The sequence below is a fragment of the Chrysemys picta genome, chromosome 13 (genome assembly GCF_011386835.1).
Source record: "Chrysemys picta bellii isolate R12L10 chromosome 13, ASM1138683v2, whole genome shotgun sequence".
In the NCBI taxonomy this organism is placed as follows: domain Eukaryota; kingdom Metazoa; phylum Chordata; order Testudines; family Emydidae; genus Chrysemys; species Chrysemys picta.
In genome coordinates, this window is record NC_088803.1 from 53932848 (window position 1) to 53947055 (window position 14208).

The 14208-nt window shown below is 47.2% G+C and overlaps 1 protein-coding gene across 1 annotated transcript; it reads left to right on the top strand.

The window, feature by feature from the left end:
* The first annotated feature begins 200 nt into the window (after positions 1–200).
* BPIFB3 (BPI fold containing family B member 3) lies at positions 201–10989 on the top strand. The gene is made up of 16 exons (XM_024108833.3): positions 201–308; positions 1410–1535; positions 1886–2000; positions 2872–2976; positions 3310–3447; positions 3880–3940; positions 4638–4698; positions 5463–5554; positions 6255–6437; positions 7288–7341; positions 7450–7614; positions 7720–7787; positions 8379–8421; positions 9515–9578; positions 9704–9780; positions 10611–10989. The coding sequence occupies exons 2-16, from the start codon at positions 1424–1426 to the stop codon at positions 10638–10640; spliced, it is 1368 nt and encodes a 455-aa protein (XP_023964601.2). The 5' UTR covers positions 201–308; positions 1410–1423; the 3' UTR covers positions 10641–10989.
* The last annotated feature ends 3219 nt before the right edge of the window (positions 10990–14208 follow it).

Genomic DNA, 14208 nt, shown 5'->3' on the forward strand with positions numbered 1-14208 from the left:
CCTTTATGGATTAGCACCCTGGAATGCCGAACTAAATGCTGGCCAGAAACCAGGATGTGCATTTGATACATGTTGCTCAATAATTTACCTAACTTTTCACATCTATAAGGAAATATTTGCACTGGAAGACATCAGAGATCACACCTTATTGTTAAACCCAAACAATTAGCCTGACTTTTTCTCAGTCATGTCATTTTCCTCATTCCAGTCACAGATTTTTTTGTATATAAGGGCTGTCAGTTGCAGGTCAGCTGCAGAGAAGGAGGACAACTCTTGAGACCTTTCTTAGTGACCAAGAGCTTGCGAAGGTAAGACCAAAACTACTCTCTGAAGAGCATTCTCTTAGATCAAGCCTGGACGAAAGCAAATCCACCATTACAGACAGAGGGGGGCGGAGAGATGGCTGCTCTTCATGGATTTCGAAGCACAGATGTATGCTTGCTGCATGTTGTTGAGAATTCTTGGAGTATTATTTCAAGGCTTTCATAAATAATAATAATTAAAATCATCCCTTGAGTAGCTCCATAAACCAGGTGCACTTAGACCCAAGGTGAAGTTGACCCTTAATTTTTATCTTGATACTTTTTGCTCTGTGTTGTTATATTTCCATTTAAATGTGTTGATACAATGGGAGCAATGAAGAAGTTCATTCTGGTTCTCGAGACAATACTAATTCTAGTTGTGTCCCCCCATTTAAGTAGAGGCACTGTATGGCTGGAGCTGGTAATATCTCTAAAACCAAAAAAAGTTTGACGTGTTCCTTTTGCACTTTTCTTTAACATAGTCCTTGAAAAACGACTCTAACACTTTTAGACACTTCATGCTTTTATCAGAGGCTTGTGTTTAATAAGGGTTTGCACTCCGTCCTAGCTGACTCTTCAGTGAAACCTGTGGTTATGCCATCCCAGTAATGTTCATGACATGTCGTGTTGCAAACAAGGTTCTGACTCCCCTACATGTGGGATACAGGTTCTGGTTTGTGGGAGAAAATTCTCAGTCAAACTCCAGTTCAAAAATTCCGGAAACCATTCCCGATGGAATGAGGAAAATGACGCAACTATCCTAAGGGGAGGGAGTAAGGAAAGTGGGATAACTGCTCGCTCCATGGCTCCATTATGGAAGTCATCCGCTGAAGGTTCAAGTTTTGGTCTCTTCTAAATCCAGGGTAATTTGACTTCATTAACTTCAATGGGATCAGGAGTTGGCCACAAGTACCTATTGCCACTCATCTGCTTGTTGCCTAAATGGATCCCCTCTGCCATGCCTTCCTCCTTTCTTTCTGCTTCCCCTTCATTCTGTGCAACTGGCTTCTTTCCCTGTCTATTCTAATCCCGTCTGGCACCATGTCCTGTCTCCGGTTCCTGATCATCATCCTTTGATGTTTAATGGACTGGGAATGCTTTTCACAGGTACCACAGCCAAGATGCTAAAGGTTTGGGCCATTCTCCTCTTTGGCAGCCTGCTGACCCCATCTCAAGGACTAGACGGCGCCACTCAGGTTCTTTCCAGCGTGAATGCAAATGGATTAGTAAAAAGTAAGTTTTATTAGAATACTATTCAATTCAGTGTTGTGGAAGGGGTCAGATTTATTACCATTTTCTGAACCATTTTGTCCTTCCTTTTATTTGCTCCTACACAGAAAAGCTGTGGGCAGTACCAAAGTCACCGAGTATCAGTGACAAGGATAATCAGAGTCATTCTTGCGCTTATAAAGTACTTTGTACCCAAAGATTTCAAAGGGCTTTACCCAGGTGGGAAACTATCACCAAACCCACTTCACAAATGGGGAAAGCGCAGCACAGGCAGGGGAGGAGACGTGCCCCAGGCTACACAGTTGGGGGTGGAACCCACCTTACCTCCTCTAACCACTAGGTCATCTCTTCAGTTATAGATAATGTGCTCCACAGAGGCGACATTCTCAACAGTGTGCTAGGAACCGTGTCAGCTGGCAAGGGGGGGCTCCTGAACCTGGGAAATCTGCTGGGTACTGACCTCACAAAGTAAGTCAGGGGGCAGCCCAGGTGTCCGGGAACAAACCCTGGGCTGATTTCTGGCCAATGGGGGAGAGGGGAACTGACGTAACCAGCTTCCAACGAGGAGCACAAAGATGTTGCAAAAGACAGCGCTGGTGTCCGGCCCCATTCTGGATATGAGCAGTCCCCTCCCCTCCCTACTCCAATACGTTTCTAATGAGAGAGAGAGAGAGAATAATCTAGTAGGAAGTGCTGTCTGCATTCGTCTCTGTCAGCCCTGATCATCCACTGTGCACCCCGACCCACTGGCCACCCCCAATAACATCCCTCTGCTGGTCCGAGTCAGAGAGGAGCAGTGGGGCAACTTCCCCAGGATCTTTTGGGGATCTAAGATTGGAGGGAGCATTTGTCCCACGTGGTACTGAGACGATGTTTCTGGGTATGTGCCCATGCACTCACCTGTCCAGAATATGACCCGTTACTGTCAATATGAGCAACTCCATAAGTGATGAACCTACGTGTGCTTCATAACCACCCAATGGTGATACCTGAGGCAGCATCGCTCACTCCTTGCTCTGTCAAGCATGATGCTGGAATCGCAGTTGGTGGGTTTTTCCCTCCGTTTTGGGGTTTTAAACTATTAACAGCTAGTGTAAGCCCTTGAAGGAAAAAACCCTGTACCCAGTTCTACTTGTGCAGGAGGGAGAGTTCCCAGCACACAGTGGAATTAAAGCACTGTGAAAACGTAGCTTAAACTCCCACGCTGAAAACCCCTCTAGCTCCTGAAGCCACTTCCGGGGGACTGGCTGGCTGAGGGGCCGAACGCTGGGCTATGGAGAGTCCGTGTCCTCAGCACTAGCGTTTTATTGCCTACTTCTTGTTTGCTTTCGTTCTCCAGGCTGGAAATTAAAAAGCTTACTCTCCCCAAAGTATCGCTGAAGCTCCTGCCAGGAGTGGGGGTCCAGCTGAACGTCAACACCCAAGTGTTAATTGAAGGCAAAAGGTGAGTAGCCTTAAAGCAGAAGAGTGCAACATGAGAAACCTCAGACCAGGACGCGTTCCTCCTGGCTCTCTGTGGACAGAGTCGTTTCTTTCACAGGCTTGTGTATATCAGCAGGTGTCATTTATTTACCATATTTCCACCTTTAAAAGTTCACATGGTGCAGAAATAACAGAAAGATGATAGTGTAAAACGGTGGTGAGTTAATCGGAGAGCCCCCAGTTTAGCATGTAGACACGTCCTGTGAAGAGACCATTAGCTGGCCCTCTTTCGTAGAGTCAGTCAGCAGGGGCGATTGTTAAGATGGATGCAATTAATTCCTCCGTCTTCTTTCAGCCTTCTAGCTAAGGTGCTCAATCTCCAGGTGGACGTGAACATTGCCGCAAGAGCCAGACTGGCACAGGATGACATGGGCGCCCCCAAGTTAATCGTTGAAGACTGCAAGACGCAGCTTGTTAACGTTCGGCTCCTCAAGTAGGTACCACAGATATCTGCTGTGCCGCAATGACCGTGCGCCACAGATGGGTCGGCACCAGCCATTTTTACTATTATCTTCAAAGAGAAGAAATTCGCTAATTCTTGTGTTTGATACTTAGGATACCTCAGTGCCGTATTCGTTTCCTGTGACTAGAACAAATGGTTCTTTCAAAGGTTTGGCTCAAACGGCCAAACGAGAGAGTTTCTGCATTGTGCTGCACTATACGTGGACGCATATCAATCCTAATATTGGGCCAGATCCTGAATTTCTTTCTTGCTATTAATTCCAGAACAAAATCCCAGCCTTGTGCTGTGCGGAGGGCAGCATGACGCTACGCGCAAGCAGTTCGATTTCTCTTGTGCTGATTACGTTCGTTTTCCAGTTCCTAGCTGGCATCACCTCTAATTTTCTATTCTTCTGTTGATTAGTGTGTTCCCAGTACGTCCAGCTGTCCTAAACAAGGCCCTTGGGAACCTCTTTCCTGGAGTGGTAAGTCTGCAAAGCAACGGTGGCAAGGATCAAAGTGATTCCTGAGAAGCCCAAATGTGCAAACCAGTAGTCAGCTGAGTGGTCCCTATTGCCCTAAGTCATTGGGGCGCCTCTCATGAGAAAGGACCATTCCTGAGAGTAAAGGCTCACCCCCGAAGGAGGGGCTGGCCCACCATTTTGAAAACTGGGCCCTTGTGATGTGCAATAGCATGTTGTCATGTGCCCAGCTATCTGCATGCTCACTTACTCCAGTCCGCATTCCCAGTCAATGTGTACATGAATTGACTGTGCATTTTGTGCACATAAGCTGTGAAAATCTTGTCCCTGGGCTGAAGCTCACCTGGGTTCAGAGGGTCCACAGACTATCCCGGGCAGAAGTTAATAGAGGGATGGGCTTCATGACAAGCACTGGGCAGAGAGGTGAGCTTCTGCACCCCTTGGTGCACCACAATTGTACCCCTTCTGAGAGGTCAGCATTGGTCCTTCATTTGTCAGCAGAGAGGGTGTGGAGGGAGGAGGCTTTCTAAGAGGCTTCCCCATGCAGGCAATGAACTTCCTGGGCTGCATTATGGCAGCTTCTTGCCAAGTTCATGAACCGGCAATATTCCTATGACTGTACCAGTATGATACAGCCTGGGACAGAATCCAGTGACTCGGAGAGTCTCGTGCAATAGGATCTTTTCCCTGTGTGTTACAGCTGTGTCCTTTAATTGATACCGTGCTCAACACCGTGAACCCTCTGCTGAGCACCGTGAACTGTAAGTCTGTGGTCACTTCCTCCTTCCTTCCTGTTCCAAAATATTCCCTCCCTGGTCCGGGTCAGCACTTTGTAGCTGCCCAATAGGAAAAATGATCTGATTTTACAAGAGTATTTCACCTAAAGGATCTACCAGGTTTTCTAAATCTTTAAGCCGTTGTTAAGCTGTCCTGCAGCAAAAAGGGCAGCTGTAGAACGTAGGCGGTAGAAGCCATCAGTGCTCTGGTGCTGAAGGTGAGATTATTTCAGAACCGAGTGATCCAAACAACAGGGGATGGGAAACAAACCTTCCCCATGTGGGGAGAAAACTCTGTAAAGTTTCTGATAGAGAAGATACTGGGAAAGTTCAATGGACTTCCCACAGGGAGCCTGCGACTTCTCCATCCTAAGAGCCACTTAGTCCTGAGAGAGCGATACGGCTCAGAACTGAGCCAAGTCCTACAGCTTTGCTCAGAGGAACTCAGCGCCACAGCTGGGTGTTTCTCTGCATGTTCTCGTCCCAATGCGGGTCATTTCAAGGACTGCTGCCCTCAGACGTGTTCTGCTGGGAATAGGGTGATTGGGGATATCCAGAAATACTTTGTGTGTAGGCTCTTCCGGACAGGGACTGTCTGTCTGTTCTGTGTCTGCACAGCGCCCACCATAGTGGGGTCCTGGTCCCTGACTGGGCTCCTAGGTGCGATGAGAATATAACAAATAACAGGAACAGAGAGCAGGGGCATTTCCCCTTCATCCCATTTTAAGAGGCTCTTTGTCTCCTTACAGCTGTGGTCCCACTGGGTGTGGTAGGAGATCTCCAGTACACTTTAGCGAGCCTCCCCGTGGTCAGTGATGCGGAGATCAAACTGGATTTAAATGTAAGTGCTGTCACTTTCCTTAGCATGCGCAGCCCTGAGTCTGCAATGCCGGATGGTTCCTGTGATCCCCTTCGGTGTGGTGACGATTTCTCAAAGGAGCCCCCTGTTTCCCAGTTGTCTGGAGCAGAGGACTCGTTCAAAGAGGCTGTGGACTGCAGCCCAGTGACTGTCACTTCCTCACTCACTATAGACTTCATCATACATAAAGCTTGATGGTCGGGTATGAGAGATCAACAACAGCTTAGATATTTGCTAGTTTAATACAACAATGTTGAGTTGATCTTCAATCAGAAGCACCTAATGCTAGCATTTCCTAAAGCAACAGTGGTCACGCTTGATAGTAAGGTTCCATTTATAAAGAGTTGATAGATGGCTAATAGACGTTACAGACATATTACGGACATCAGTAGTATGTGGTGTTGATGGTTATAAGGACATCAGGAGAGGATATCAGATGTTTGTAAGCCATGGCTAGAAGCAACCTATTGATCTGTTGGATGTTTTCACAATTGATTAACTATTTATTAAAACATCTATGAATTGTGCAGAGACCATTTATAAACTATTTATGAATGGAATCTTACTATACAGTGTGGCCGCAATGATATTGGCTTAATGACTAGTGTATTTCATTGTAGGGAGCTTTATGGATGTCACCTTCCCCCCCCCAACCCCTCACCCCTTCTAAACTTTCTTTCAGGCTGTAGTTGAAGATCTGCTTGGCAATAGAGTGGACGATCCCACGTGCTCAGCAGCTACCGTATCTCTGCCGTCCGTGGTGGCCAGCCCTTCCCAGCTTGGCCTTTCCGTGTGTCTCCTCAGCTCAGTGCTCAAACTGCTGCTGGCGCCCGGGAATCTCAGCACAGACATTGCAGCTCAAACGGTGAGCATGGCAAACCGGAAGGGATCCATTTCCTTTGAGCCTTCTGCCCAGGCATGCCACCTTCAGGCCCCCTCCTCTATTTTTGCTCTCAAATGCCCTAGGAACAGTCTGACTCGTTAGGGTAAGATTCCTGCCTTGTGCATTTTGATAACACATGGGGCTTGAGCTTGCACAGCACAGGGGTGGGATGCTGCACATGTGAGCACAAGGTAAAAACGTTGATGAGCAGGGGAACCTGATCCTGCCTTATTGAGAGGGCTTCTGCATGGCCACTGACTTCTCTCTATCTAGGAATAGCAGTAAGGTCATAGAGGGGAGAGTCCAGCTGCACCCCTTGCTGGCAATTAAGCCCTTGACTCTTGAGACAAGCCCATTTTCTGCCCATACCCTGCAAGTTTTTTACTCTGAGCTCTTAAGAGTAAGGGCACAAGACGCTTGAGACGTCTGCTCAGTGCAAACGACTGACAAATCAACTTACCTGTGCCCACGTGTAGCGTAGCTCAGCCTTGTGTGGCGCATAGCAACCATAGGCGTCCTGCAACTCCCTGTGCAAGGACTGGCAGCATCCAGGCTATGACGCGCTGGATGTCAGCTTGCTAGTAATTAACGGCTCGGGGTCAGGTTCAGCTCCGAAGCAGTCAGAGAAGTGGCAGCGGAGATGAATCTGGGCCACACAATTCTCCTTGCATCATCCACTGTATCTGCATAATCCCAGCAAACTGCCACTTGCACGATCTGCTGTCAGTAGAAGAACCCTGAGAATTGGCTGAGCAAAGAAACATTACCAGGGATAACGGTTTATGCACGATCCATTTCTTGGAAGCAATTCAGCTTTGTATTTCTCCCTCAGCTTCCCAGTGACACCCCGCTGACCGCCTCTGCCCTTCGCGGGCTCATTCCTGAGGTCAGCCATTTTGTTTTTTTCAGATTTTTTTCTTTTTTTTGCCATATCCCTCTTACCTTCAAAATTTTCTGCTTCTTTCCGTAACTGAGTCCCGGTGACTTTGCACAGGTCTCTGAACTGCTGCCGGCGTCCCAGCAACCGTTGCTGAAGATCAGAGTTCTGGAAACGCCTGCAGTGTCGGTGCAAAACGGGAAAGTCATGGTGCGCCTCCCTGCTTCCATTGAGGTTTCCCCCTCAGCTTCGCCCCAGCAGTCTCTCTTTGTTCTGGATGCTGTACGTATGAAGATAACAAGTTTGGGTGACTTGGGGGTTTGTTTTCAATCTTGGAAATGGGAGAGGAAGGAATCAATTTGCTTTATTTTCTTGCTCTAATTGCAGGATATTGTTCTGAGTGTCCAACCTACCATTTCAGACAACAAACTCCGCATCTCTGTAGCTCTGGAAAGGTAAATGGGGCTTCGTCCCTTGTGCCTCATTCATATCGGAAGGAATATTCCTCAGGAGAACAACAGGCAGTGAACCAGACAAGATTAAATGGAAATGCACAATTTAAATTCAAGACAAAGAGTTGATAATTCTTTACATTAGATTCCCTGGGCTCACTTCGGTAACGACAGATATTTGAAATGTGGACTCTGAAAAGAATAAAAAATAATTAGGGAGCTTTGGTTACTGAAAAATGTCCCTCTATTTTCAGCTTGGTTTTCACAAAAATTGTTTCTGTACATGTATAAGACAAATTCAGGGGCCAAATGGGCATCTCATTAACATTCGAAGACTTGATTAGAGTTGGACTTCATTGTATTGTTACAATATGTTGTAGTCTGCGGAGATCAGGCACCGGTAGGTCAAACCCTAGATTTTCCATGTCTGTTGATTTAATGATAAACTGTTTGTGTAACTGTGTTGCCATCCCGGTGAAATATTAGTTTTCTCTGATCTACTAATGTCTTTCCACCGGCTATGCAGATACTGGAGAAGTTGATATCACATAGGATAGTCTCTGACTCTGTCTTGACTTTTTCCATTTTTTGTAGAGTCGGCCTCAGACTGGCTTCTTCGCTAATTAGTGATTTCAATGTAAGTTCATGACACACCCACTGAACAAAGTACAATAATGATGGAGACTGTATCCAGGGAATAAGGAACAAAAGTTTTAATAAATGTTGGTCTCCAAGCTTTTCTTGTGGGAGAAAACACTGGTATTCTCATGCTCCTGGAGAGGGTTATTTTAATAGACTCTATCATTCACACTAAGCCATTCTGATTTCTAAGAATTGCGTTTGAATATATGAATTAATTTCACACGTTGGGAGCATCTTGTGAGTTTGTGAAGGTTGCAGGAGAGGGTGGGAGGGAATGGAGCATAATTACCTGTCAGTCATTTCTGTGATTAACACACCTGCTTTCAGTCCTGAAAAAGTTGGGAAACTCTTGCCTAAGATTTGCATTTTAAGAGCTCCGAGTGTCCTGCACTGATAGAATTTGCTTAATAAATTTGACACCACTCAGTTTTATACCCTTATAGGCATCTTCCTAGAGCAAAGGAAACTTTGATCTCCATAAGCTGACACCTAGCCTGTGGCATCTCTAGTGGGGAGAGAACAGCAGTTCGGGGCATTAGGTGTAAAGCAAGTGGGAGATTCTGAAGCAATCTCCGGACTCTTGCTGCTCACTTAAAATAAAAAAGGGGCATCACAGATTGGACTAACTGGGATCCTGACAGGGAGCTTACTGAAGGCACCTCTCGTTCAGCACCTTCTATCTATATGAGAGAGTTAGATGGCCTCTATGATTGTAGTATTTGAGCACCTGATAATCTTTAAGGTCTTTACCCTCACAGCCCTCAGCGAGGTGGGGAAGAGCTATTATCCCCATTTTATAGGAAAAGAGTCACAGAGAAATGAAGTGACTTGACAGTCTGGGGCCCAGCAGGGAACTGAGTCACGAGCTGCCCTCCTCTTGTGATCTGTGAAATGGGAATGTCTCAACCCGAGAAATGATTGTCTTGCTTACTAAAAACAGTCCCATGATAAACAGCTGGCAGGTGGGGGGACGTTCTGATCCAGAGACGGAATGGATCAAATTCAATGTCTCCACAATGAAAGGGCAGACGTTCTCTTTTTCAGTCATAAAATATGTGGTCACTAAGATGCTTCTTTCTCCATTGCAGGTTGCACTTCTTGAACCATTAATCAGTGACATACTCAGTGCTGCATACGTGCCCCTCATCAATGGTACGGTCTTTATCTTTGAGTCTTCTGAGAGTTCCGCAAGTGTTTCAGAGCTCTCTTGTCTTTCCTCGTTGGCTACAACCACATGGTTTAGCACAAGGCTGATAGTTTCTGTTTGTTTATTTCAGGTGCCCTGGAGGTGGGAATTCCTCTGCCTAATCTTCTCAACTTGAAGTGGGAGAATGGTCTTGTCAAAGTCATTAATGTAAGGGTTTGCTCATTTCTTCGGGTTGTTTTCCTGTAGAGTTTCATGATGGTCTCTTTTTCTGGATTCTCACTTCCTCAGACTTCGCAGTAACATCCTGTTAGACCCTGCCAGTCATGGTCCTGAATTTTCAAGAAGAGCCTCACTCTGCCTCTGAATTTCTCTCTACATTTTTCTTCTATTTTATAGTATTTTGTTGACTAAGCTGCTGCAATCAAGTATTCCGACAATTAAGTGATATACTTTGTGTCCACAAAATTGGACACGCAATTAGTGCAGGTACGAAATACGGTAGAAAATTAGAGGCCACTTCTAAAAGTAAGGACTTCAGTTGAAATGTCCCACCTTGTCGGCATGGTAAAACCTTACAAACCCTGCCGCTTTATTTGAGAAATAAATGTCTTCTCACTGAATGGGACATAATGATAAATCTTCACAGTGCAACCAGGAGCCGCATACTGTCGCAATTTCATACATGTATGTCCTGTCAAATCTTCTAACCTTACTCTAGGTGATAGTTTGTAACTCCCCATCCTGTTCTAGTCAAATTGTCTCCTGAGATGAGACGATGAGTTATACTAACCCATGTAGTAGCTTTGTGAGGTGGGTACATTAAATGTTTGCTATAGATTGGATTTAAACCTCCATCTGATTTCCACTTGTGATCAAAACTAGGGCCATTAACCCCAATGTACTACATACTGGTACTGTAGCACCCATTAACCATTGCTAATTCTTTAAATGGACCCTCTAGCGCGGGTTAGAAAAGTTGGTGAAAATCCCAGTAAGAAAATTGAATTCTCTGAACGAGTGCCTTTTCTTTCCCACAGAATGCTCTATCGGTTAACGCGCTGGCCTAACCCTCCCACAAGGGGCGAGTGTTGGGGACAGCCCGGGGATGAAGGAGAGAATTCACGACTGAAGAACCCTGCACTTCCTTCCTTTTGTTCCCCCTGACACTTTGAATCAAGGCTATGACGATAGAAACAAAATGTTGTTCTGCTTCTGATCATTGAATCAAGCTGTAGAAAAGACTTAGTAGGAATGAAATTGTTGCTTAATTGGTTGAAAATAGTTGGGGTTTTCTAAGCAAACTTCTGCAGTCAGCTTAAGCTTCAGGAGAGTTTGGAGCCGAGAACCCTGCTTTGTGCACGGGGCTGCGTTTCACTTCTTGTTACCCTTTCAATAAAAGCTTTCATTGCCTCAGCATTCCTGATGTGGTTTTGTTCCCCTTTGCTGTAAGACTCGGGTGGTCAGAATGCTCCCCTGCTCCCCTCACCCCCACTGCCACACAACGAATACAGAAACTTGCATCTGACAATAACGAAGAGCTTCTGATGGGAAAGGGGAGCCATCATTAATAGTTTGCTAGGCGGCTATGTTAAGGGTCACATTTCTGAAGTTCAGCACAATGCCTGAGCCACCCCAAATGCATGTCTGCGACGGGCCACTCCTCCCTTCCACAAACTCCGACTGCTCTGAGCCTTCTTTCTGGAAACACCACTGGGGAGTTTAGTGACAGTGTTTTAATCCCTCCCCCCAAAACGTAGCAGTGTCTCCACACCTGCATCTCAACTTTCTAACCCCTTCTCCAAAAGCGGGGTGGGGAAGGGGGCCTACTCAGGACTGCCTTTGCCAGGCTCTCCTAGCCTTCTGTTTCTCATCTTCTCTTCCCCCATTAGCAAGCCTTCCTGTGCCCTTTTATACAGCTTCCCTGCTAATGGGCTAATTAGCCCCAATCTGGTAGGGTTGCCAGTTTTGGTTGGACATATTCCTGGAGGTTTTATCACATGACATAGTTGTTAATTAAAAGATTAATCTTTAATTCCTGGAGGGTTGGTAACCCTCCAATCTGGCCTGGTAATCAGGTACACCTCTGTACAATTAGGCCTTCTCAGGGAGGCTGGGCCTAATTAGTACTAATAATGACCAGAGTGCCAGCCCGCAGCACTGTCACAGTGCCCTTCCCCACCAATCAGGCAACGCCCCGCATGTCCGTGCACCAATGAGTCACATGCGACAGTGTCCGTAGGAAGGTTTCAGTTCCCGCGGATAGCTGGAGGTAATGTTACCTCTGTGTTTGCACTAGCCTCTCTGCCCCCTTTCAGCGGCGATGCTCCCCTAGTGGGAGCAATTCCTGTGCCCTGGAGTACAGCCTTTCTGCTCACATGGCCCTCGTCAGTGTAGTATCTAAGCACCTCACAGTCCTCATACAGTCAGTATTGTCCCCATTTTACAGGTGGGGAGCTTAGGCCAAGCGAGTTGCTCAAAGACACACAGGCAGTCTGGAGGCGAGTCAGGAATCGAACACAGGTCTCTTGAGTTCCAATCTAGTGCCGCTACCCACTAGACCATCCTTCCTAGCCGGGGGCCTCTCTTATGTGCTGCCTTGGAACAGCTGAGCAAGGGAAGGGGAGGTTTCTTGCTTGCCTCTCTGCCTGGCTGAGGAGCACTGAGTCTGCCTGGCATTTCAAAGAGACTGTTTGAAGGAAGCTCCTTATCTGCGAGGCTGGGAGATGTGCTCCCCACACGGCCAGATGAGGTCACTATACCCAACAGCTGAGCAGGACGCTCCTGCTGCATGTTCCTCAGCCACAGATCGAGGCGGATCGTCTGGAAATGTCTTAGGAGGTTAACCACTAATGGCCTGATTGTCAAAGGTCCTGTGGACGTCAGTGGGAGCTGCACCCACTCAGCACCTCTGAAAATTAGGCCATAAGCCGTTTATTAATTATTCCTCTAATCGCTCTCTGTAGAAGTAGAGGCTTCGTTCCTTGAGCTTCTGTTGGCTGCGTTTATCTGGTCTGTGTGTGACATGTCTATGGCCATGTATACAGGGGCCACGTTCAGACCTAGTGGTCGCAGTTGGGTTTGTGGAGTTGCTATGACCCTAGATGACATGGCCCTAGATGACTGAATATGGCCCTAGATGACGTCCTTCCCCGGGTACATTGAACCAGGTACTATTGAAAATGCCCTTTCACAAGCTGGACGTCACAGGTCCAGCTGAATACGTGAGTTGTGCAAACTGAACAGAAGCAACTTCTAGTTTGTCTCCCAGCTATTACGGGGAGCGGCTGGGGAGAGAACAGGCCGGTAACGTCAGCACAGAGCCACGGAAATCAATGGAGCGACTCAGATTTACACCAGGTAAGGCTCCGGCTCAACACCTGGGGATCTTTGGAGATGTGCAGAAGGTAGTGCCCATGGGCCAGAGCTTCTGCTGGTGTACACTGCATATAGTGCCATTGATGTGTCTCATGCTTACGCCAATTTACACCAGCAGAGGCTCTGGCCCTGAATTGTTAACGTCCGTGTTGCCGCAGAGACCTATAGAGTGGTGGGGTGGCGGAAATGGAAAGGTAGTCACGCTGCCGCTCATTAGCGCTTTGGAGAAAACCCTGCACAGGAAAGTGGCCCATTTGCTAAATCATCTGGCTGGAAATGCCTCCCTCTGTGGCTGGGAAACTCCTTGGCTTTCACCAGAAATCGGTTGTCAAAAGGAAGATCTCTGTGCTGCGAGCCGGAGAGCTGAGACACCGTCTGTCCTGGGAAGGAACGGAGGCAGCTGCACTGTTCTACTGGCACTTAACTATTCCAGAAATGAACATCTGAATGACACTGCTGTCTATTCCACGGCCCTCTGGGAGCTCAATGACCCAGTATGCCCTCTCCAGCTCCCAGGGGCCTCCACGCTGGTTAGGGCATCGTTTATAGAGCAATTCACCCTCCCAGCCCAAACCCAAGCGACTGGCCTTTGTGCAGGACACTAGTCTGTCCCTCCAGGTGCATTTAAAGTGTCTGTGAAAGCAGTAGGGCTGCATCCTCCCTGCCTGGTCGGGTCTCTGGCCCACATGTTGGACTAGTGGCCACTGCCACCTTGTATCCCTTGCACAGGGAGTCAGGGCGTCTGCACAAACATGACCGCCTCCTCTGTCAGCCCCAAATGAAACTTCCCTTCCACATGGAACGGTTTGGGTCTGCTGTGGCATTGCTCTCCAGCAGGCCAACGGGGTGTAGCACCTTCCCTGTATGGCTCGTCCCTTCCCTCCCGCACCCCACCTTGACAGGGCTTCAGTGACACGCAGGGTCAAAACCCAGTCACACTAATGTTTATGGGGAAGCGACACCAGCAAAGAAAGGACGATCGACTCGGAATTGCATTATGATTCAGATTTCACAAACATTCTGGCAAGTAATTTTCTCACTGCTTGCCCAGTACTGGTTAGCAATTTGCATGCACAATTACCTACTTCGCACATGCAATGGTGGCAGTTGTTGACAAAAGTTCAGAGCACTGTGTGCATTTAAACTTAGAAAATCTGCCAGTGATTCACAGAGGTGGCCTATAAGCAGAGTGGGGAGTATCAGTGAAGAGACGTTCCTTTTTCTGTAGGAAGATGGCCCATTATTTAAAATGTTTGCTCT